The sequence below is a fragment of the Manacus candei genome, unplaced genomic scaffold (assembly GCF_025592945.1).
Source record: "Manacus candei isolate 608988 ecotype Guabito, Panama unplaced genomic scaffold, ASM2559294v1 h1tg000119l, whole genome shotgun sequence".
Lineage (NCBI taxonomy): Eukaryota > Metazoa > Chordata > Aves > Passeriformes > Pipridae > Manacus > Manacus candei.
The window spans coordinates 4,791,853-4,816,439 of record NW_026138167.1 but is presented as its reverse complement, the minus strand read 5'-3'; the positions used below and the strand labels follow the sequence as shown (position 1 = coordinate 4,816,439).

At 53.5% G+C, this 24,587-nt stretch overlaps 1 protein-coding gene across 1 annotated transcript; it reads right to left on the bottom strand.

Annotated features, from left to right (window-relative positions):
* Positions 1 to 173: 173 nt before the first annotated feature.
* On the bottom strand, positions 174 to 24,267 carry SEMA7A (semaphorin 7A (John Milton Hagen blood group)). The gene is made up of 14 exons (XM_051770393.1): positions 24,101 to 24,267; positions 9,753 to 9,886; positions 8,893 to 8,943; positions 8,557 to 8,652; positions 8,357 to 8,441; positions 7,682 to 7,792; positions 6,412 to 6,551; positions 5,848 to 6,026; positions 5,557 to 5,665; positions 4,930 to 5,128; positions 3,864 to 3,979; positions 3,046 to 3,197; positions 2,492 to 2,559; positions 174 to 2,051 (listed from the first exon to the last, which is right to left on the bottom strand). Exons 1-14 carry the CDS (start codon positions 24,210 to 24,212, stop codon positions 1,705 to 1,707), a joined length of 1,899 nt encoding a protein of 632 aa, XP_051626353.1. The 5' UTR covers positions 24,213 to 24,267; the 3' UTR covers positions 174 to 1,704.
* Positions 24,268 to 24,587: the final 320 nt, after the last annotated feature.

The following is a 24,587-nucleotide window of genomic DNA, read 5'->3' as shown; positions in this document are numbered from 1 at the left end:
CCAGCCTGAAGCAGAAGCAGCAAACCCAGGGCTGGTTTGGGGCTGCTGCTGGTGGGACATGGAAAAAGGCATGGGGACCCCTCAGTCATGGGGAAGGGGGGGATAGGGGACACCTTGGTCACCATCATAGCAGCATCCCTCAACTCCTAGTGAGAAACACAGCGCTTGCCTGCTCTTTTCCATTCTTTATTCCAACCATCCACTTTGGTTACAGTTCTGAAAGATTTTTTTTTGGTAGCTGTTGTGGTGTTTTTTTCCATCTCCTCTAATCTGAACCCACCTCTGGCAATATTATAAAACTCTACAAGTACAGTAACGACCAGTTAACAATAAATAGGTATTTATTAGTTCACGAAGTTAAAGTGCTTTGAGAAGGGATGTAAGAAGCTCTATCCTAGATTCCGGTGGGGGGGGGGAATACCTTGGAAATGTAGTGCAGTAGGAAGCTCTGGCCCGTTGTCTGTAGTCTGTGGTCACGAGAGGCACGTGGCACCTCCCCCTTGCCCAAAAGACTCCTCGGGCACTCCTGAGTGAGCAGGCACGAAGCAGGAGCTGTGCTGCTGCAACAGGTTATTGGAAGCATAAGACAGGATGCCCTCACCCTTACACAGCCCGAGGCTGGGGTGTTTCAGACTGGGAAAGGTTTGGACAAGGTGTGGGATCACCCTCTGCAGGGAGAGAATCCCGTTTTTTCACAGTTTAGTCTTGCTCGGAGACCTCAAAGCCCAAGAGAAGCAAACTCTGGGCCCCCCCCCATGTCCCCTCACTGGGGGAAGGCAAGCAGAGCTGCTCTGGGCGGTGGGGACAGGCACAGCCCCCCGAGCCCGGCGGTGTCGCCCTGAGATCCGCAGCCTTTTTCCCTGAGGAAGCCCGGTCCCTCTCCCGGAGGAGCGGTGTGGGGAGCAGGGGTTGCCTGCTGCCCACGGATAAATGCCCTTAGCTGCCTGCAGAGGATTTGTGCGTTTCAAACGTCTTCCCAGGGCCTCCCCGTTTGGTTTGGGCTCTGCTTCCACCTTCCCTTCCAGTCCCCTTCCATCTGTCCTTCCCCACACCCCAAATCTAGTCATCTTCCAAGCCTTTTCCATGCAAACTCCTAACTTTGCACCTGCACTTGCAGGTTTCCAGTGCTAATTCCCGATCTCCCTCCCACATCAAAGCCAGCTGCAAACAAAAAATAATAAACCAAACCCCAAAACCCTTCCAGAGCCCAATTCTCCAGACCAGAAGGGGACTCACAAGTGGCGCTGGGAGCGTTCCAGCTGCTTGCCAACCCAAACATCAGCCACTAAAAACTTGGAGGCGTCAGTCCCCGCTCAGATCAACCAGTTCAGAAGGCCGAGGGCTGGCTCCTCCTCTTCATCACATGCACGTTCCTAAAGTGAGGAGTGGCCGTGCCCTGAGGATCAGTGCATGCACGTCGGCAGAAGTCTCCTAAACAGCATAACAGAGCTGCCAGGGAGAGGCTGTCACTGGTACAGCCAATGTCCCCCATGTGTCCCCAACCCCTGCTCCACCTGGCCCTGCAGTCACATCCTCCTCACTGAGGCTCTTCCACCGAGGCCAAAAACGGAAAAGGTGCTGCCCAGGACCCCTCTGGGGACAATCAAAGATTAATGTCCAAGGAGCGCCTAAGAAAACAAGGATCTCGCTTCAGGAGCGGACAGCAAGTGCAGGAAGAGCAGGACGGTGGGAACACCGTTGTGTTCAGTGGAAGAGCTCCACCAAAGCCACCATCAGGAGCAGCTGCAGCCACGAGCCAAAGGGCATGGTTGCCTGGTCCCTCTGGAACAGGAACCGGAGCTGGTTGACCAGGCGCTCCTTCACCAGCGCCTGCTTGAAGCCGTCCTCCTCCGAGATGCAGACGTAGTGGCCGTAGTGGCCGTGGCTGACATTCTGGATGAAGTGGAAGCAATCCTGCTGAGGGTGGGTGGTGTTGCAGGTCTTGATGAGGCTGTTGTTGTGGTACCAGTTGTAGGTGGCGTAGTGGGACTCGATGGAGCAGTTGAGGTAATAGCGGGAGAAGGGGACAACTGCGATGTTCTGGTAGTCGTCTGCAGGAAGACATGGAGAAGGAGGGGTTGAGGCAGGGTTGTCCAGGAACCACAGATTCCCCCAAAAGCACCTAGGGAAGACCACCTGGGTGGATGAGGACGTGCCCATGGCAGGAGGGGTAGAACTGGAAGACCTTTAAGGTCCCTTTCAACCCAAACCATTCCATGATTCTGTGTTACACAGCCATTTAACAACAACGGCCCATGTCCGGTGAATTCCACAGGACTCTTCTCCCAGGAATCAAAGCTTAATCCCTCTCACCCAGCTCAGAAATACACTATCTCCCCTAACTCCAAGCTGGTGTCTTGATTTCACTCCCAGTTCCCCAGCAATGAGTAGTAAAACCTCGCACAACCCATGCAAAGAGTGGAGAATCAGCCACCTTGCCCCAACCACTGCTGGGGACATTGTCCTATGGCTCAAAAAAACCTTTACATACCTTCCTTAATAGCCCCATTTTGGCAGTTTCCTTGCCACACATCCAAATTCAGGTTCTGAAGCACCTCCCTAGCAGATGGAAATGGGAATAAGCATTAACAGAACATTAGGGAAGTGGCATTTCTGGGATAGGAAAGGAATCACACATATGAGATAGAAGGAAATTTATTACCTGGTATTGTTGGGGTAGGGAAAACACCTCCCCCTCCCACCCCCATTCCCAATTAGGAGTTTGCTGATGGCAAATGTGAGACCCAGCAGCAAAAAGATGGAGAAGGTGCTGCCCAGGATCCCTCTGGGGACAGCCAGAGGGTTGGGTTGGGGTTGAGTTGGGTGCTCAAAACGCCCTCAAGGGAGGGATGGATCCCTGAGGAGAGATCCCAAACTTTCTGGGACGGCACCGACATCGGCGCTTCCCTGCCTGGACACAATGGGCCCATCTCTCTCTGTGATGGGAAGATGGCCTCAAAACCACTCATGGCCATGGTCTGGAACAGGAATACCGAGGGTCCGGGTGTTTCTCCCACGGAAGCAGCGGGAGCAGGCACCACGTACCGGTTCAGGGAGGCGGACTGGCAGGAGCCGTTGGCCCAGCCGCAGTAGGGGTCCCTGGCCAGCAGGCAGCTGTGGCAGTTGTTGCGATACACCCTGCACATGTCCATGGGGATCTCCAGGACTTTACTCGTGGAGCCGACATACAGCATGGCCTGCGGGAGGAAAGCAGAGGGGATGGGTGATCATCCCGGCACCGTGTCCCAGTGCCACCTGGTGAGTGTCTTCAGAAGGACGTGGAGCTCCAGGAGCGAGTCCAGAGGAGGCCATGGAGCTGCTCTGAGGGCTGGAACCCCTCTGCTCTGGAGCCAGGCTGGGAGAGCTGGGGGTGTTCACCCGGAGAAGAGAATGCTCCAGGGAGACCTTAGAGACCCTTCCAGTGCCTAAAGGAGCTCCAAGAGAGTTGGAGAGGGACTTGGGACAAGGGGTGGAGGGACAAGACAAGGGAATGGCTTCCCACTGCCACAGGGCAGGGTTAGATGGGATACTGGGATGAAAATTCTTTCCTGTGAGGGTGCTGAGGCCCTGGCACAGATTGCCCAGAGAAGCTGTGGCTGCCCCACCCGTAGAAGTGTCCAAGGCCAGGTTGGACGGGGTTTGGAGCAACCTGGGATAGTGGAAGGTGTTCCTGACTATGGCAAGGGGTGGAACTGGATGAGCTTTAAGGTCCCTTGAACCAAAACCATTCTGTGATTCCATGATTCTACTTCCAGACCCAGGGGCTGGCAGTAAACTGTCCGTCCCTGCCTTCCCTGCTGCCTGATTTTAAAGTTACGGCCCAACCCACTGTTTTCCTTCCCACAGAACGAGCAAAGACCCACCCTCTTGTGATCCAGGATCATGGACTGGATCGGGTCCTTGTTCGGAAAGACCTGGAGCTCCATGATATTCTGCACCCCATCTGGCAGCTCCACAACCTTGTGGATGGATCCTTTGTCTAGGAAGAAAGAGAGGAGAGCCCTGATGAGACATCCTGAGAGCGGAAGAGATGATGCCAAGAGATTCCAACAATCTGACTGGATTCCTGACACCAGCCACCCAGAGAGAACAGAAACTTTCCCAAAAGCAGCATCCTGAGGGAACAAGGCTCAAGAATCCTTGTTGTTCACCCTCTTGCATAGTTTTCCCTTCCCAAATAGTCTTCCCTTCATCCCACCATCAACCAGAGGTGGAAGATGTGATCCCAGCTCATGCAGGGATCAGGACTCCCCAGGTGTCTCTGTACCCATTCCAGAGAGGGTGAGCATTGCCATGCCAGGCCCTGCATGTGGGAACAAGCTTCCCAGTGGGACTCTGCAAGGCGTTAGCTGCATTTAAACTCAGGCTTTTGCAAAATAAGACCAATCAGAGCATGTGTGGGCCCTAATCCAACCTAGGCCACCTACTGAGTTTTTTAATCACAGATTAGGAATTTAAAAAGTCTCTCCACAAGTGCCAGTGAACAGATTCCAGCCCAGAGCAGAGAAAGGGATGAGCACAGCTCAGGCAGGTAAAGCAGGCAGGACAGGGAAGCACTGGGAAATGATGGAGCGTGTCCCTTTGGAAAGGATTTCTGCTTGTAAAGCCATACCTGGGGAGAGCTGTGCTACCCCTCTCTTGCCTTAAAAACACTGGCCCTGAGACCTCCCACAGGTTGAAGCTCAACGGGGTAAATCCCACATGCTTGGGATTCTGCTTTGATTCCGGCTTTGCCTACGCAGCCAAATTGTAAGTATTTAGTAGTACTTGGGACTTGGCAGCTCTTTTCTGCTTGACAAACATATGCCAAGCTGGGAACACAGCCCCTTGTTCGCTCTGCAGTGAGGGTCTCATCTGCTTCCCCTGGGCTCCCTACCCTGGAGGGGAAAGCTAATTCTGGGGATCTCCACAGGGAACGGTTCCCAGTACCTGTTGCCAGATAAAGCACATTGTAGTGGTGTCCATCAGCTGCAGAGACCTCGTGCACCCTGATCCTCTGGTAGCGGTGCTTGTTGTGGAATAAGGGGCTCTTGGTGGGGGACAGGGGCTCCACCCGGTCCTCCACCTCGGGGTGGCTGTCGGCGATCTTGAAGGTCTCACTGGGGGTGTGCTGTCCCGAGGGAACACACTGCAGCAAGAGGGCACAAAAGCCACTGTCAGAGCCAGACAGGTGCCTGAGGATGAGGGTGGAGGGCAGGAGAGCTCGGCAGGGGAACAGCATGGACACCTCAGCCCGCAGGAGATGCCCAGATGTCCTGGGGGCAAACACAGGCCCTGGGGGTGCTGCAATTGTGCTAGTGCCAGGTGCATGTAAGAGCCTGTCTCCCCATGTTTTCTGTGAAGGCATTGGACCTTCTCTGGCCTCCTTTTGCTTCCAGCAACAAGGCTCAGCTCCTTCCCGCAGTGCCTACAACCACCCCCTCTGCCCAGCTCTCACCCAGTTGCTCCGTGTCCCCTCCCCTGCTCCAGGTACCCTGAGGACTGCAGTGGCACTGCAGGGACTAGCTCTCCCGGCCTTGGGGCCCCTCTCCACTTCACGTGGGGCAGCTCACTCACCTGCCCAGGTTTGATCTCCGGGTTGGGACCGTTATAGCCTTTGAGTTTAGACGTCCGGAATACGTCGTCAATGTCCCCAAAGGAATAGACACAGACAGCAGAGCTTCCCCTGAGGGCAGCGAGACAAAGAGGGGGTCAGGGAGACACTGGTCACCACCCCTACAGCTGGAACACAGCTGTGTTCATCACCACATCCACTCCGTCTGTTTCCCAGAGACACTAAAGGGCTAGAAGGAAGGATCTGGCCCGTGGGACAGGGCATCCCCCTCCCTGTTTTGCAGAGACCCTCACCAGGTGTTTGTGAAGAGCCCGTAGACTTTGGAGAGCCGCCAGTTGCTCGCAGGGACAAAGAAGACATCCTGCAACCAGTTGAAGTTGCCCTTCGTGACTGGGTCAACACAAATCAAGCTGGCCTTCAGGAAGGTGGTCCACTTGGAAGCAGAGAGGGAACTGGTTCCTCCTTTATCTTCCTGGGGTAGAGGGAAAGCAAGGAGTCAGAGTTTGGCAGAGAACACCACAAAGTCCCCAACTTGGGAGGGATAAGCCCCCCAACATCTTGGATGGATAACTGGGGGATGGTCCAGAGGTATGTCTGATGCTGGTTACAGCAACAATCGTGTTCCTCTAACATCCCAGCAAGACAGGGCAGGTATTTCTCTTCCCTACAAGCAAGATGGGAGCCAGAGGAGGGGAGGGCCAAAGGACATGGCTGTACCCCACACAGACTCTGTGGCAGACGAGACATTTGAGGCAGAAGGGCCAAATCAAGCGTTGATAACCCCAGGTGAGCCACCATGTCCATTTGTCACCCCTGGAGCACTCCTGCCTCCCCCACACACATGGTTCCCATGGTACCTTACACAGCTGGGCCACACGGGAGATGTTTCTGGGGGCCTCGGGACTCTTATCTGGGTTGTCTTCACGGAAGAAGTAATAAATCTTGTCCTGGTGAGGCTCTTCGTGCCTTAACACGGTGGCTTTGACAAACTGAGGGTCTGAAAAGGGAAGTGAGCCATCAGAAAACCATGGCTTGAGCACACAGACTTCATCTGAAAAGCCACTGATGGGGACGAAGCAGCATGTTCTGCAGCCAACCACCCACCCACAGCCGAGGGAGGGAATGAAACACATCTGTGTTCCAGGGAAAGGACAGGTCCGAGACCATCCGCTGTGCCTGACCTGTGCATTGCACCAACTGTGCTTCACCTGACACCTTCCCAGTGGCTCCCCTTCCTCTCCCTCCTGCCCAACATCCCAGACTCATTCCCTTGAGGGACAAATCCACAGAACCTGCTTAGCAGCAAAGGAAACCCGTCTCCCTTCTTGCTCAGGGAGGTGTTATCGGGGAGAAAGGATCCCTCAGTGCTGTTTGTGTTTGGAAAACCCAGTGATGCTGTTCCTATTAATACACCTCTACTATGACGGGCATCCCCGGCAGCATCAGGTCCCTCTGGGCATCGTTAGCTGCTGTTCCCATGGCAGGGAGTTCTGTGTCAGCACGGGATCAGACTGGCAGCTCTGGGGCTCTCAGGTTTGGTTTAGCTTCCCCCTCCATGCACAAGTTCTGTTTTATTCTGTTGTTGTCTTGATTTAATTTTTCGTTTTGACAGAGGTTCAATAATCTCCTGTTTCCCGGTGTCAATGGGGAGACAACATAAAAAACTCATGGAAATGGAGGAGGGTCCTTTCCCTCTACCCCCACACTGTCCTCTGCACAATCCAATGTGATTCTGCCTCAGGGTCTCACCCTGGGCTGGGGTTTTGGAAAGAGTCACTGCCCGGAGTGGAACTTGTCCTTCCCGTTTCCACCACCACAGGGCAGCTGATGGGCACTTTTACACAACCCTGTTTCCTCCTATCTGAGAAGGGACTTGCCACCCTCATTTCCCCATTACTCTGAGGAACAGGAACTCACTTATCAGGTGTTTTGTGACAGAAGCAAAGAGGTGAAATTCCCTCAGCTGGCACTGAGGGGACCAGATCAGCCCTCCCTGCAACTTCAGGGGTGACTGAAGACCCCAAAGAACAATCCCTGGAGCTCCACTCCAGCTGGGCAGAGAGGATGTCCCCCTCCAAGCTGTGGTCTGGTGGGCTTCCACACCTTGGGATTCTCCCCCACACTCACTCTGCATCACTGTGTCACTCGTGTAGAGCTCTCCACCCCCTCTCACTCGACGGAAGCGAGGGATCTTGCCATTCTGCTGGCTCTTCTTGATGGTGGAGTAGATGTCATCACCTGCGGGATAGGAAGGCTCATTTGCAGTGGGATGTTTCCGGAGGGGACAAGAAGGATTTGTAAGAAGAGAAGAAAAGAATGAAACAAGGACTTTTGGGCACATGAACTCACAGAGATGGTGGACACAGGTCAAGAAACTCAGTCCTCGCTGCTTAGGACTGAGCAGGTCTGGCAGGACTCCTTAGAGAGCGGCAGGGACAGATTCTTGGGAAGGATCCCCTTTTCAGGTCCAGAGCAGTGGGATTATTGCAGAATCTTCCTTCTAAGGACCCCTCCCACCCAGACCATTCTATGATCCTACGATTCCCCACTGTTCTCATTGCATTTGACCCTCCCACACAGACACTGGATCCCATGCCCTGGATGGAAAAAACCAACCTTGTGCCATGCTCTGTCCTAAAAGGATGTGCATTTCCATGAGGCAAAAGCAAGAAGCCCTAAGGCCAATGAGAGCAGGGGACAAAGGCCTCGGAGCAGCCTCAGGGGCCCCTTTTTGTCACAGAGAGCCTTTTGTGCACAGCACGACGACTGAAAAATAGGAAAATATGAAAACACCAGACTTACCATCGATGACGACGAGGGTGTTGGAGTCAGGGGTGAAAGGAGCAATTCCTCTCCCATCCCACGATGGGCTCTCCTTCCTCTGCGTCTGGAGAAGGATGGAAATGGACCTAAGTGGGATCAGGTGCCTACATCCACCCCTGGGGCAGGAGGAAAGTGGTTTTCCTTGCCTGGCACAGCTCAAATGAGGGAAGGACTCATACCAGGTTCCAGCAGGTGGGAGCGCAGGCACCGGTCCCACACACCATCATCCCATCTCCGTACTTCTCCACTAGTGTGAGGTAATTCTTATTGTCCTCCTGCAAGAGAAGGGAGAGGAGCATGAGCAGCTGTGAACAGCAGAGCAAAGCCCCCAGAACTAACAAACACACTGCTAGATGGCTTCCCAGCTTTTTCATGGATCTTACAGCTAGAGGAGGAGGAGGTCTTCACTCAGAGGGAGCACATGAGGAGCACACACAGCTCCTTCCCCACTAGTCCTTCAACCCAAGTCCTTCAACCCTCACCCATCCAGCTGTTCTGCCGCAGGTGGGACCTACCAAACTCCCAGACATCATGCACAGTCCCTCATTTTTCACTGGGAAGTCTTCCTAGGATAAAAGAGAGAGAAAAATGCTATTAATTCCTTCCCTCTAAAGGCCAACCCACGTGGGCTCAGCCCCGTGCACTACAAGGTCATTAAACACTGCACTGTATCCCTTTTCCCTACCCTTGGCATTTGAAAACCCACGGGAAGGCTGGGTTGGGTCCCTCAGGCCCTCGAGGTGATGAGGAGAAGTGGGGATGCAGGGCTAAAGTGGCAGGAATGACTGAGCTGCTCTCCGGAGGATCTGGGAAGAGGATTTGCCGCTGTGGGGAAAAGGTGTTCAATAGTTTCTGGTGCGGACATGAACCACAGTGCTCTGGGAACATGAAAGGGAGTATTTGGGTAGCTGAGAAAGACAAGAAGGGGTCAGCAGAAAGCCAATGGGGGTTTTCCTGCTCTATTAACTCAGTGCCCAGCTCAGAGCTTCCTGCTTTTGAGAAAAGGCAGCCTGGACTCTGACAATGGAAAAGAAAGGGAACGTAGCTTCTCCCCAGTGACGCCAGTCTAAGCACCACTTCTCATACTAAAGAGACAGTTCTTTACCGGAAAAATCCTTCCTGTGAGGCAGTAAAGACCTCAGAAGGATCACATCCAGGGAAGAACCCACTAATGGCTAGCACAGGAGACTTTCCCGTTGCTTCAGTTATTCCTTACACTGATATTGTGGTTTCCTGGTTGGATCAGGCAGGCTGGGCAGAGACCAGGCTCTTACAGGCCTGACTTTATAGAGTACCTGGAATTTGGGCTGTGAGACAGATGCTGGACACTTCTTATAGGGCTCTGGGGCCCAGTGTGTTAGCAGAACATCCTTACCGTGTAGTTCTCAGAGGTTGCAAAGTCGTAGTAGTAAAGCTTCCCCTCTCCCCCAATGTAGATGGATGAGCTGTTTTCCTCATGGTAGAAGACTGGGTACTTCTCACTCCTGGGAAATACATATTCCTTTGCACCTAGGAACAGCACACTCATCAGGGAAACCACTGCAGAGAGCACACATGGCTCGGCTGATCCACTCCCTTCCCGTGCCCTTGGAGCGATGAGAAAAACATGGACACGGGGTTGGGGGCCCTCTGGGATGGCTGGCCCAGAGCCAGGCGGGCAGGGAAAGGCAACTCCCAGGTTCAGAGTGGAGCCCCCTTGGCCCCCAGGGGACAGGAGAGCTCCACAGAGGAGTGACCCCACCTGGCCCCTGCAGGACTTGTGATGGAGGAATAGGAAGGGGAAGTGCTGCAGGAGCTGTAGTAGGAGAGTGGAAGCTCAAAGAGACTCAGACCTGGCTCTGCAGCAGCCAGGTAAGCACTGCCTTCCACTGTCTGAGAGCCTCCTGCCTCCCAGCTTTGGGATGAAGGGCTCCATCCCCTCTCTGACCACCCTCTGACAACCACTCCAGGCATCTGCCTGATAGATTTGGCTCCTGCAACCTCCTGCACTTTATCACCCCCCTCCCTGCCCTGTCAGCATCCTACTTCCCAGGGCCAGGAGGGTCAGACAGGGTTTGGAACTCGCAGGCCAGAGCCCAGGTGTGACAGGGGAAAGATGCACCTAAATGCCACAACTGATGGGCTTCACAAGAAGTGGCTGCAAGACCTTGGACATCACAACTGGTTGCTGAAGATCGGCGGCTTTCCGGGCCCAGCTGGAAGAAGAACTGCCTGTCCTCTCCTCTTTCCTTCCTCTTTCACATTCTGGCTTTTCCGGCTCCTCTTTCCTACAAGCATCCTCCCTTCCCCTCTGTCCAGCCCGGGTGCAGGAGGTTGGCCCTGCACTGCAGGTGTGATTCTCCTCCCCTGGGGCTCCTGCTGTCCCTGCTTGAGGTGCCCTGCTCCTGCAGCCTTCTCTGGGGAGGTGCAGCCACATCTGGGCCCCTTTTAGCGGGTGTGCCAGGGCCCAGACTGCCACAGTGGGCAGCAATGACACGAGAGGGACCGCTCCTCCAAAGGGGAAAAGGCTCCAAGGATCAGGAAAAACCTCTGCTTAGAACTCCATTTTCATCATTCCCTCTTCTCCCTTTTCCAAAGAAGGGGCCCCTCTCCTGGCAAGTGCTGCCACTCCCACACAGACAAAGGCTGGGGCTGCCTCGGGAGCGGGCGGCCTGCACAGACAGGCAATTAATCAGTGGCACGTGTCCCTCTATTTATAGGGGTTGTCACTTGGCAGGACAGGGAAAGGCCAATCTCTGCCCAGTCCAACACTCCCCTTTGCCCGGAGCAAGCAGCGCGGGGGGCCCGCGGCCAAGGCTCCGCAGAGCCAAGAAGGGAAAAAGACTTAATAGAGGTCACTGGGGCTGCTGAATTCCTGCTTGACTTGTGGGCTTATTCTCCACTTTGCTCCCTGGTTGCACCTTCTCCAGGTCCCTAATCCCTGCAGGGTTAAACAAGCAATGTTTTCCCATCAGGTCTTGGGTAACCTGCCAAAAACCCACAGGTCCTGTTTTGCAAGGGCATTTCAACCACGAAGAGAGGGCGGAGATCCGTCTTGGACAGAGACTAATGCGACATCTCTGTGTGCCCTTCCCCTGCTCCATGGGATGGAGCCCGCTGGGACCCTCAGCCAGGTAGGCCCAGCTGGATGACGGTCCCTGCTTGCCCCGTGTCCCCTCCTCAGCCTTCCCGTGCCTCTCCTCCACCCAAGGACTCAGAAAAACTCCTGAGCATGTGCTGTGCCTTGTGGAGAAGCTGGCATGGAGTCTTTCAGAGTGATTCTGCAACTCATCTGCCCTCCAAGTGGGAAGCCAGCCAGGCCTGTTATCAGCCATAGACTCAGTCCAAGCTCGCCTAGGAGAAGACTAATCTGCTTTACACCTTCTCCCTTCACAGAAGTCCTCAAAAACCCCACTCCTGGCCCAACCTGTGGAGGCCAGGCACATAGGAACTCCTAAAGCCCTTTTACCCCATCACCAACACGCTGGTCTGGCCTGACTGCAGCAAACTTTACTCTTGTTTTCAAACCTCCAGCCCCTAAATTTGCTGCTCATCCAGAGAAACATACATCTGCAGCCATTCCCTGCTCCTCCTCCTCCTCCTCACACTTTTTACAGACTTCAGCCCTGTGCTCCTACTACCTTTGGGTTCCTTTGGAGGCTTTTTCCAACACTGCCTCAGCTCAGCGAGCTGTGCCAACCTGCAAGGACACACTCCTCTCCAAAGAGCTGAAAACAAACAAGCCCTAAACAATAATTTGGTCGGCGCCAACGTGTTATTTATCCTGCAGCTCCCCAGGGACTGCTCTGAATCACTAAGCTGAGAGTAAACAGCTCTGCTAGCCAGGGCCCACAAGTGTGGTTGTGGTTCCAGCACTGATTTAACTGGATTTGGAAGGGAGCCTTTAAGGGGGCTTCCAGGAGTGGATGCTGGGATCCCTCTGCCTCTGTGGCAGACCTGCACAGCTCAGATTATAGGAGCTGTTCAATCCCCTTTGCCTTTGCTTCTCCTCTGGCAGGATGGGGGGAGAAACTCTGCACCCTCCGTGTCATTACATGGGGGTATAAATGGCTTCCAGAGCTAGGAATGATGAGGCAAAGGGTATCTAATGGCCCACACTATCATAGAATCATGGAATCATAGAATGGTTTGGGTTGGAAGGAACCTTAAAGATCATATAGCGCCAAACCCCTGCCACGTGCAGGGACACCTTCCTCTCTACCAGGGTGCTCAGAACTCCATCCAGTCTGGCCTTGAACACCTCCAGGGATGGGGCAGTGTCCTGCTATGTCCCCAATGGGACATGCTTTTTCTTGCAATGCCAAAGATGCTTTTGACACTGCAAAAGAAAGGCTCTTCCCCTTGGAAGGGGGAAGGCATGACCCTGCCATCACCCTCCCTCCAAAATCCGAGTCTGGAGCTCCAGAAGACACAGGGTTCATTTCCAGAGCCTTGCTAACTCTGCCAAGTCCCTTTGCCTGAGTGCTTTTGCCTGGCATTTACTGCCAACCCCATGGATAGCACACAGATCAATGGCACCATTGTCCATTGAAATGCTAACCCCAGTCCAGCGGGATGAATGGGAGAAAGAGTGGCTTTGTGCTGGGGAGAGCACCACACCAGAGGCAAGGAGAATAATATTAAATGAGGGAGAAAGAGGGAGCCCGGGTGCATCTCGGAAGGATGCCTGCAGGGTGAGGTAAGAGGGGAGGAAGGAAGTGAAGAGGGAGATGCTCTAGATGAGCTGAGGGCAGGGAGGCCCACCCTAAACACAGGACAATGCAGATGACAGACGGAGCAATCCTGCTTCCAATCTGACAGAGTGACATGGACACAGCTTTAGTGACACAGCAAATTGCTCTCTGGCTCCCTTTGGGTCCAGAAACCCCTTCAGAAGGCACCAAGGGCCTGGTCCTCCCCAGCACCACAGCAAGGCTGGGCTCCCAGAGCATCCCAGAGCCTTGTGCTGCCACCTCCAGAACAGATGCCCAGCTAGAGAGGCAGTGTTGGCACGCAGCCTCATCGCAGGCAAACTCCCCAAGACAGCTCCCATCCCGGCTGGAGGGCTGACTCAGCTATGGCTGTCCTTTCCCCCTTCACACTCCACCATTCCCGGTCTGGCAGCTGGCTCCGACATCCCAGACACTCGGCTTAGTCACTGGCTTACAGTGCTCCCAGCACTGATAGTGGGTGAGCCATTGTGGGCTTGCAGGTGCTGGGGGAGGAAAAATGAAGGGGGAAGAAGGATGAGATAAGCACTTGCTGGTTTTGGGGAGTGGTGCTGATGCAGGCAAGAGGCAGATCCTTTACTTGCTGCCCATAAACCCCTTATTGAATGGGGTCCACCTTGGAATATGAGGGAAAGCATACTCTGGGAAAGCAGAGTACGGGGTTTACCTGCTCCCTGGAACTACCTGCCGCCCACCGCAGCCCCTGTGCTGCCCTCACCCAAGCTGCCCGTGTTCTCCCAAACCCTCCCGCTGCCGCCGCAGGACAGGCACACGGGGCTGGGCCACCACCAAATGGCAAATCGGGGTTTACGCCGGTGCGGCGCCGCCGCAGCGAACGCAGCCAAGTCTTCACCATGTTCCCGACGCCCAGGCAGCACACCCGGCAGCCCCGGGGACTCTCGCTGTAACACGTTGTAACGCCGTCAGTCATCGTGGCCGCGCGTCGCCGCGCCGATGGCACCGCCACCTGCTCCGCTGCCGCGGGTCTGACAGCGGGCACGCTCCCGCTCACGGCCCTTCCCTCTCCAGCCCTTTCCCAGGTTTTACTTATTCCTTCCTTTTTTGAATAGCTGCGACAGATTCCGACCTTGATAACAGCATGACTCTGCGGCAATCCGGCTGGGATCGGCTCTGGCAGCAGAAGGAAAAGCTGCCTTTTCCGTGCTGACTCAAGGACTGGCAGTGTGGGGGTGTCCCTGGATCTCATTCCTATGCCGGTGCCCTCAGCTCCCAGCAATGCAGGGCTGGCTGTGAGTCAGGGCTGTGTGCTCCGGGTTGCTCCACATCATTCCGTCTTTGGGAAGACAGGAGCCGTTTCGATGCAATGACATCAACCCCTCCTTCACTCCCACTTCCCCAGCGCAGGCAGGATGCATGACAAGCATCCCGGCACAGGCAGATCAATCATTTTCCTGGGAATGTGATTCAGGTCCACTGCCTTAGTCACCCACTTTGGGGCCAGGATTCTCCATCCCAGCTCCAACATCACTCAGCAATGGCATTTCGGTTACAGTATTCCCTCAGGCAAGACCAGGAGGACAATCCCTGGATTTTCTACCTGCTTGGCCAGATACCAGCCTTCCCATCTCCTCTAAGGAGAACGTGGAAAGTCACAGCACCCATCCCAGAGGGATGGAGTTACCCCATGGGGCTGCCATAGATTCCCTCCATCCCTGGGAGTAGGACTGGACTGCACCACACCACTCCCATCCAAGAGCCACGTGCCATCTGCCTCCCCAGCTCCACTACGGATGCCAACAAGCACTTCTTTTTTTTTTTTAGATGATCTATAAATTCCCAAATTTAGACATTTCGGAAAGAGGAAATATATCTCCAGAGAGCTGCTGTGCTAGGTTTTTCTTCCATCATGACTTTGCCTGAAGGGAACAATGTGACACAAGAAAACCACAGTCAGGACAGGGACATGCTCCCCAGAGCCCTGCTCACCCATGAATTTCCCTTTCCCACGGGATGGATGCCTTGAGCAGCCTGATGGGCTCCTGGGACCCGGCAGAGCCTGCAGCTACAGGGTTTTTTATAGGAACAATTTGACTCTAAATGAGACAACCCAACAGGAACATTTTGGGGTGGTTGGCTCTGACCTGTCACAGAATAACTGAAGGGTTGTGAGCTGCAAGGTCTCCAACACGCCTTGTGAAAAGTGATACGTTTTTGTGGAGGGGTTTCCGAGAAGGGGGTGAAAAGGAAAGAAATGTGGGAAACCACTTCCTCCTCATTCATTGCACATGAAAAAACCTGCTTGGTTGATCCCTCCTCTCCCCATCTTCTGCCACTAGCATGCTGCTGAGGGATTGAGCTGCACCCCTGGCGTTGGAGTCCTTACTCCCTAAGGATCTCTGGAGCTGGGTCCTTACAGCCACTTCTCCATGCTGGAGCAGGAGGGGTGTGGAAAGGCTAAAGGATCACCCTGTGGGGAACATCTCTCACTGTACAGGGTAGCCTCACACTGTTTCAGTTCAGCCTGTGCTCCAACAGAGTCATCTCTCAAAGGAAGTAAAATAAAGAGAGCAGAACCAATACCACCTGATTCCCTACAGATTTCTATCCCATATTCCTAAGAGCTTCCTCCAGGACCAAATATCGTACTTGTCCCCCTTTCACTCCCTCCCTCTTCCCTTCCTGTTCAGCTTGGAGCAGACTGGGAGCATGGTGACCATGAGTTGGTGCCCAGTGGCTGGCACAGCTCAGGAAGGGTTGGTGCCTGCCTTCCCCTCTCAGTCTCCCCTGCCTTCTTTTAAGGATGGATGTAGGGACCCCCAAAACTCCTCTGTGCCTCAGCTGGGGAGCAGCAGCGGAAACCAGGCAGCCTGGTGCTAAAAATGTTTCTTGCTTAACTGAGACCAGACACATCCACGTGTTTCCTGCCCCTTCAAGCCCTCCGTGCCCTCCAAGGGACCGCACAGCTCCCTGCCACAGGAAGCCTCCCAGCTTCTGTCCATCCCACCACGAGAGCCAGAGGGCAGGATCTGGAGAGGGGATCAAGACGTTCTGTTGTGGGCATAAGTCCCCACCTACGTATTCGAAAACCAACACAGCCCCTCCTCTCCCACCGGGGCAGGAAAGGGCACCAGCCAGATATGGCAGCAACACTGTGGTCACAGCAGCTGCCTTTCCTTTGGCCAGGTGTTCCCGCAGGTGCATCCTAAGAGCGTGCCCAGAGAGGACAGAGCACATCAAATGGTTTTCCAGAGTGCTTTCTCATCAGCCCGGGGCAGGCAAAAGCCCTGACCGTAATTTTACCACGCCCTCCATCCTGCAGGAAGGATGTAGCTCCCAAAAGCAGCAGAGCTGAGAGCAAGGGATTGGGCTGTGTGCTGCTTTCCTTCTATTTTCCACCTGTGACCAGATGGAAACTCCATCTCTTCACGCAGTGAACCAGTGAGCCCGGTACTGGGCAGCACAGGCATCCACAGCCCTGAACCTTTGGCTAAGGGTTCCATGAGTTTACAGAAAACCCAGAAAAAAGAGGTGTGAAAGCACGGAGAAGAAATGTGGCTGTTACTCAAACCCAGCCTGACCTGCCTTACACATTTCAAGATCGCAGGAAGGCAGAGCAATGGGTTCAATCTGGTATTTCTCATCCTGTCTTGCCCCTGAGAGTTTGTTGATGAGCAACATTTAATCATTCGCCAAGAAACCTCATGTTATCCTTTCTCACACCCCTCCCTAACTGCTTCCGAGCACCCCTCCAAAGGGAAGGGCAAGGCCACAGACAGACCACCAATGTCAACAGCCTCTCTACAGTGCAACTTTTCCATCCTTGGCCAACCTACATTCCCAGCAGCCTCCCATCTCGCCTCTTCTCTGGCTTCTTCCCTCCCCACTCCTGCAGGCCCTGCCATCATGGGGTGTTTTTTGCTGCTGCCCTCAAGAGATCCCTGCCATCAACAGCAGAATGCTCCGGAGCAGAGGAAACAATTTCAGCCTGCATTATCAGGGAATATATCCTACAAAAGCTCTCAGCCTATGTGCAATCCAAATGCCTGGAAGGGCCACGCTTGCGGAGCACACTCTAACTAGACAAATATGCTTTTTTAGAGTTACACTCCAGAAGGCAAATATTCTGGCACATTAACAATTCCCGCTCTATTTCTGGGAGTGCCTTGGCAGCAGGCAGCAGTATTCAGTGTTGGGGTGAGCCGGGGCAGGAAGAAAGAGGGAGGGGGGGGGAACCTTTTGGCTTGGTAATGCAGCTGCTGGGCATAGGCAGGATTGCTCAAAAGCTCTTCTGAGAGCAGCGCCGCCGATATTCCCTCTGCCGGAGGCCTCCAAGCCAGAGCCTGCAGGTCCCAGCAAGCAACAAAAGAGACCCCTAACCTGCAGCCGGGGAGGAATATGCCCTGGGTTCAAAGCCTCTGCCTTCATCAGGGCTCTGGGAACACGGGCAGCACTGCAGGGCTCCGCTCACCCCGGGAAGGCTCAAACCAGAGTGCTCCACGCTCCAGGAAAGATGGATTTCTCCTTATTAAACACAAAATGACTACATGACAGGCACGGCAGCATATTCCATGCATACTAACACACCACCACTATCTCCTGCATGCTCACCCCCCCAAAATTATGCAGCACTGAAGCCTGTGCTGCTGCAAGATGAGTCCAGAGCCTTTGATGCCGCAGATGCAGCCTGTCATCCAGCAGGTACGTTATTCCCAACCAGCCCCAGAGCCGAGCTGCTCGCTGCACCCTATGGATTGCAGGTGCTAAATTTAGAGCCAGGTTTTGTTACTTTCCCAAAGCTGTTCTCTGTAATGACAGTCCCGAGCTGTGCCTGTTCCTGTCGGAAGCTGGGGAACAGCGGCCTGTGATTATGGAATTTTTTTATACGGTCAGTGGAACAATGGCAGAACAACCACTGGATGTTGTGTCAACACAACAAAGGATGGTTTTAGCAGGATCTGAGAGTCTCTCCCACTAGGAAGACCCAGGGATTGATTTACCATAAAAAGCCTTTCAGGATGAAAATTGCCCCGAGCAGCTCTATCAGCATCCACCAGCAAAACAACCTCACTTAATTGCCTTCCATCTCCTACTCTCCTGCAGCTGGGAAACCCTTCCCACGCATGTGTCAACTCCTCCCAGCCCAGGAGAGGCCAGCCAGAGGTGGGCAGAGGGCAAGGGGATCTGTGACATTCCCCATGGAGGTTTAAATGTGGGAAGAATGGTTTGGAATGGGCTGCCCAGGGAGGTGGTGGATTCACCCTCCCTGAAGGTTTTCAAGATGAGATTGGATGTGGCATCAGTGCCATGGTCTGGTAACCACGGCGGGGTTGGACTTGATGATCTCAGAGATCTTTCCCAACCCAGTTGATTCTATGATTCTAAGATCAGTGGAGTTACAGTTCCCTGTAGAAAACAGATGAGATATGTGCAACCAAGGAAGGAACTTCCTCCCTGGACTGAGGAGGGCCCTGCCATGCTCTTTCCAGCTTCTACCTGCTGCTGGAGGCTTCTCACTCATGTAATGAGTATGAGGTGGATCTCAGTCCCACAGTCACTTGGGTTTGTGCCAGGACATGCCATGAAGCCCTTTCCAGCACCCCCTTTCTGCTCACTTGACTCCCCACCAGCAGAACACACGATATCCATTCTTCTCACATCCATCCTTGGCTGCAGCACAATATTACTCAGACTTGGAAGCTTCACAGTTAGACATTTGAAACCAGACACTGGGATCTGACTTCCCAAAACACCAAGATATGAGCAAACCCATGATGAGGGTTGCTGTCAGTAGCCCAAGGGCAAGTGCCTGGCTGGCACTGGTTATGCATTCCTCTAGGAAAATCCTAGAACTCCCTAAACTTGCAGTGCCCTCTCCCTCCCACGACACACATATCCTCAATGAAGTGGAATGTTTATCACAAGTGGATAATTAGACTTGGATCAGAAGGGCACTGAGCCAGTCAATGGGCCTCAAACTGGGGAGTGGACAAGTTACAGACCCAGATTTGTCATTAAGGGCAAGATTTGTTACACAAGCCCTGTTGCTCCAGACTTAAACTGCTCTGGATTTATTAGGGCTGGTAGGAGACGCTTCCACATCCAGCTCCTGTGACACTCTTACAGCATTCCCTGTCACACACAGCACCGGGTGGAGCTGGGATTGACCGGAAAACAGTGCCCAACAGGAGGAACAAGTCCTATTCTTGGAGCGACCAGGAATAGCCACATGCCATCAGATGTAGCTGGCTGCAAAACAGACAATTTCTCCCTCCTAACTCACCTTCCAGGCCTTTTTCTGGATACAAGTTTCTCTTAAAAGCACCTTGTACTCAATACTTAAGATTTAGTTTGTAGTCAAGTTTAGATTTAGTTTGTACTCAAATATTCAGGCTTAAACTTAGTTTGTCTTTTTAAGGCACCAAGCCTGAGTACCTCAACTACAGAACACCTCCACAGGCCAATTTTCAGCAATCCTGACCTCAGATCAGCCCTCGGGCTGGCACAGAGCTGGGCAGGAATTGACATCTGGCTCTCTTTTCCAGCCACAACTTCCATTAGTCCTCCCATTCCCGTTGTTCCTGTGTCATGCTCTTGCAACAGGAGGTGGTTGTGATTAAGTCAGTTTGTTTGGTTTGTTTTTCTTCTTCTTCAATCCGCACAGAGCAAAATATATTTTTCAACCAACATTTTCTGCTCCCAGCATCACTCACCCTGTGAAAACAAGCCATCTGCAGAAAATAGCATTGCTGGGAAAGCAAGGAGCTTTCTCCTGGAAATGGTGAGAGCTTCATGTGAAACTGTCCTACAAAGATGTTTCACACTCATGGGACCACAAGGAAATGGTGATGCTGTCACTGAGGAGGAAAAGCTGGTGCTAGCAGCAAAAAACTTCTGGTTTGCCACATCAGTATGAGTTCTGCCCTATCTCATAGAATCCCAAAATGGTTTGGTTTGGAAGGACCTTAAATATCATCCCATTCTACCTGCCCTGCCACGAGCAGGGTCACCTTCCACTAGAGCAGGCTGCTCCAAGCCCCTCCAACCTGGCCTGGAACACTTGCAGGGATAGAGCAGCCACAGCTTCTCTGGGTAACCTGTGCCAGTGTCTCACCATCCTCACAGGGAAGAATCTTTTCCCTAATATCCAATCTAAACCTACACTGCAGCAGTGGGAAGCTATTCCCCCCTGTCCCGTCACTCCAGGCCCTTGTCCAAAGTCACCACCTGAACACATCACCACCACACCGGTGGGCAGGGAGAGCTCCTACAGCACTCAGAGTCCTGCTGACAGTTTTCTCAAGGCAAGGAGGCAGCCAAGCTTAGCAAAGCCCAGAAGTTATTACAGGCAGCACAGGCAAATTCCTGGAACTTGCCACTCCAATGGCCCGCTGTGTCCCAGGGCAGGTTGGAACCAGTCCACATGGTTGAGGCAGCCAAGGGTCAAGTGTATAACCTTTCTTTCTTTTCCCAAAGGGACTTGCTTATCTCCTCAGAACCTCCCTTCTGCTTGCAGTCTCACCTGTTAATAAGATGGGAAAAATTTAACAGCCAGACCCCATCCTACCCCAAGGTGTCAATGAAGCCACCAGAGAGGGACTGAGTTTGTGTTGGATCCATGCACATGCGGGGAAACAGGGACAGTCCTCAGCATGGCAGCAGCTAAAAATGACTCTGTGCTGCAAAGGCCCCAGGCTACAGCAGCCTGAGCCAGCCCTCAGGCTCCTTGCCATCCTCAGTGTTTTCCCGATGCTCGGTGACTTTCCGGTCATGAGACAGCCAGCCTGGGATGTCACCCTCCTGCTCCACAGAGAGAGGCTGTATCCATCACCCGGCCGGCTCCGTCCAGCCCCGCGACACAGCGGGTCCCGTCGCTGCAGATGGATCAGCAGAGCAAACACGTTATCCGTGCTGACAAGCAAAAGCTCCGTGTGGGATGGGAAGGCACCTCTCGCAAAGCAAAGCCCAGCTGGTCAGCGCTTAGCTGGAAAAATCCACGGAGGCAGGGGGAGGATGGAAATAAGAGGGATGATAAGAACACAGCATGCAAGGTTGGAGCACTTGTTTCTGCACCAGCCCAGGCAGCTGAGGTTGAACTCACTCCCACACTGCCAGTCCCAGCAGATAAGGAACTCGGCATTTAGAATCTTCCTCCATTAGGACACAGGGAATGGCAACAGCCAGAAGATACCACGGCCCATCTGTGTGCTGGGCCAGCTGCAAAGGGGAACAGGGGCAAAAGCCTTGCCAGTAAAAAGGTTCTTAAGCACTTGAGCTGTGACCAGTGGTCTGCAGCTGACCTTTGCTCCAGGCATCTTCCCCCTAAGAGGAAGGAATCCTGCAGAGTCAGATGTGCTGTGCAGTAACTGCTTGCCCAGATGGACCCAGAGGTGGCCACCTGCACTGGCTGCTGGGAAGGCTCCAGGGGTCCCTCAGCCTGCTTTCTGTGGAATCAGGCTGATCTTTGGGGAAAGTGTGCCCCTTCCTCACCTCCCACCACGCAGTGCTGCAGCATCAGGGACACAAAATAAGGGCAGAACTGGGGCTGAAGCCTCATAATGGCTTTGTAAACCATGGAAAGACAAAGCTGCAGAACATCATGCTCCAGCTACCCACCGCCCTGGCCTGATGCCACCAGTCCAAGTCCCCAGGACTGTGGAATTATTTAAATACAGGAGCTCCAAGCACCAAGACAGGCTGACTCTGCTTCTTTGTCTCCAGGTCTGAGCTCAAGATTGTGCCACCTAAGCCTGGTTACATTTTTTCCCAGATTATAAATCCCCTCATCTACTTCTTGCTGGGAACCTGGACAATGTGGGACTGGGGCGCAAAACAGCAGAGTGGTTCAGAGGTACCTGCAGTGCAGGCAGGGCTCTCCCTGGGCCTGGCAGGTAAAGGTATGGTGCTGGTGAAGGAAGCAAGGCTGAGAGATGGAAAGACATCAGCAGCTTTGTCCAGTACCAATATCCTCCTCCCCCCCTGCACAGCAGCCAGGGAGGAATCCCACACATGTGCTCTTCCCTCCAGGAGAGAGCCTGGTTCTGGCCAGCCCCAGAAATCGCCCCCTTCACCTGCAGGGCTGTAGTGTGAGGAGGTGCCTTTGCTGAGGCTGCTGTACCTGATGCCTGTGCTGGGCTGTGGTGTGTAAGAAATTTAATTAGGTGAAGAGCTGCCAGCTCCTGCAGAGCCCGGGGCTGAGGCCAGCGCTGCACCACTGCAAATGCTGCACAACCATGCAAAGGTCCTGGAATGCTGTGCTTCATGCAGCTCTCACCTCCAGGAATAGAGTGGTCAAGCTGAAAATCAAGCCCTGCAACACCATCACACCCACAAGCCTCTGTACGTGGCTGCAAACAGCAGCAGCACGCTGTGCTGAGCTGCAGGTTTTTCTGAACATGCTGAGTTTTCACTGTCTCGAGCATTGGGGAAGTTCAAGAAGGCTCCTCCTGTCACATACAGCATTCCCTTTGCCCCTGTCCCATTTCTTCACCCTCCTCCAGATCCTCCTCCTCTTCTCCACCCTCCTCCTCCTCACCCACAGACCTACTTCGGAAGGGTAGAGGTTACACCAAGGAAAATGCAATCTGTTAACTAGGACGCAGGACTGAACGTGCCACCCTCCGATATCTCCCCAGTTGAAATCCCTCTTGGCCTGTGGCCCTGCTAAGCTCTCCAAAAAAATTAGAGAAACAGATAAGCACAGAAGAGAGATAAGCTGAGCTGATCCCCTTGCAGGGAAGTGCCGTAACAGTAGCTGCTTTCAGTGCTTCCCAGTGACAGATTATGTTCAGAGCCACCCAGACACAGGTGCAGGGACAAATGACCACACTGTGTGCAGACAGGTGGGAATCAGCCACTTGATCCCTCTCTTCCCCCTCAGCACAGTTTCACTCCAGGACAGGCATTTCCAGCCCCGCCAAACCCTGATAATTTAACTTTAACCCTTCTGTCCTAAGCGGGGCAGGGGAAATGTCTAAGGGGCAACGTGTGACCCCATCCTCTGGTCTCCGGCTCCGTGCCTTCTGCCCCCTACCACTTCCATCCCTTTTCCCCAGCCACTTCACTTGCCAGCAGCCACCACAAATGACGCCATACTCAGAGCAACCTTTCCCTGCCCTCTGTGCCGGTGTCTCTCCCTTTTGTGCACCGAGGTGACAGGTAGAGGCCACCTCTGAGCCACGCACACACCCCTCTCCCAGCCCTTCATCCCAGCGCTTTCATCCCGAGGAAGGGCATAGTAAATACCAGCAGAAGAATAACAGATGGCGCAGAACAAACCCGGGGAAATTGGTGTTCTCTGAAGTTGCCGGGGAATGGGGAGCACAGAGGAACTGTTGTACCGCAGAGCAGCGCGAGAGCCGCAGCCCGGCTAAACCCGCCGGCTCAGCCAAACCCCGGGGACAAGACGGGGTCTTTGTTCAAGCCTCCCTGGAGGGGATTCATCAAAAAAGCTTGGAAAACACATGATAAAACCGGCTTCCACGCACCAAGCTCAGGCTGTACTCTGAGCTTGCTGCTTGAAAACATTTCTTTGTTCGGTTTCTGCTAAGATCAGATCTGACTGAAGTCCTTACGTGCCATTTATATATTTTCCCACAGACCAGGGACGTTTTGCAAATATTTACTCACAAAACTCATTTGCAGCAAACAGGGTAAGTAAATCAGTCCATTAACTATGCAAATACACGTCTCGATTTCCAGGGAACTGCAAGTTGGGGGAAATGGTTACTGTGTCTGTTTCAGAGCTTTTTGACAGCCCTTAATATACCCAGCTCGTAGGAAAACGCTTTTAAGAATATAAAAAGGAAAGAATAGTCTAAAAATGCAATTAAAAGCAACCAAGCAAGTCAGAAACCCCTGCCTGAGACCACAGGCATTTTAAGTGATTTTACAGAAAGCCAAAAGTCTCCCTGAGGAAACAAAAGAAATAAAAATAGACCAACTCCGCTCAAAAGACAAGACCCAGGTATGAAACACACGGTGCAGGGAGTAGCTGAGAGCTGCAGGGACTGCTGCTGCATCCCAAGGTTGCAGCTGAGTGCAGCCCGGGGCTTACCTTGCGGCGCTGTGATGATCCTGGGGTTCACCTTGGAGCGCCCCGCTGCCCACATGCCCAGCTGGCCGGCCCACAGGGCCACCAAGAGGGCAACAGGCGAGCTCCTGCCCATTTCTACTTACTCGGGAGCAGGGATCGTGAGCCTGTGAGCCTGACAGCTGCATCGCCTGTCTTATACAAAAGCCTGGTAGCATCCAGCCCAGCCAATGGCTGAGACAGAAGGCGGGACTTATTACCCTAGGAACACGAAATTAAAAAAGCCCAGTAACTCTATTCATTTAGCACCTTTCGGCACTTTGTCTCTGCAGGTTTTACCAGGGTTTTTTTTAGGTCCTTTTTGGGTTTTTTCCCCTCGATTTGCAAGGGGAAGGTGGAGGTCTGATGGCTTTGTTCGCCCTCGGGCGCTGGAGGAAAGCTGCAGCTGGCTCAGGGTTTGCAAACAACTTCCCACAGAGGCTTGGAAGGGGAATATTAAGGTTGAGACGAA

Bases quoted from the DNA above. Each gene is read 5' to 3' on its own strand.
- SEMA7A (XM_051770393.1), bottom strand. From the start codon at position 24,212: ATGGGCAGGAGCTCGCCTGTTGCCCTCTTGGTGGCCCTGTGGGCCGGC. The intron at 8,442-8,556 runs GTATGAGTCCTT...ATCCTTCTCCAG, and splicing joins CTCCCACCTGCTGGAACCTG to ACGCAGAGGAAGGAGAGCCC. The intron at 3,980-4,929 runs GTACTGGGAACC...CTTTCTTCCTAG, and splicing joins TGTGCTTTATCTGGCAACAG to ACAAAGGATCCATCCACAAG.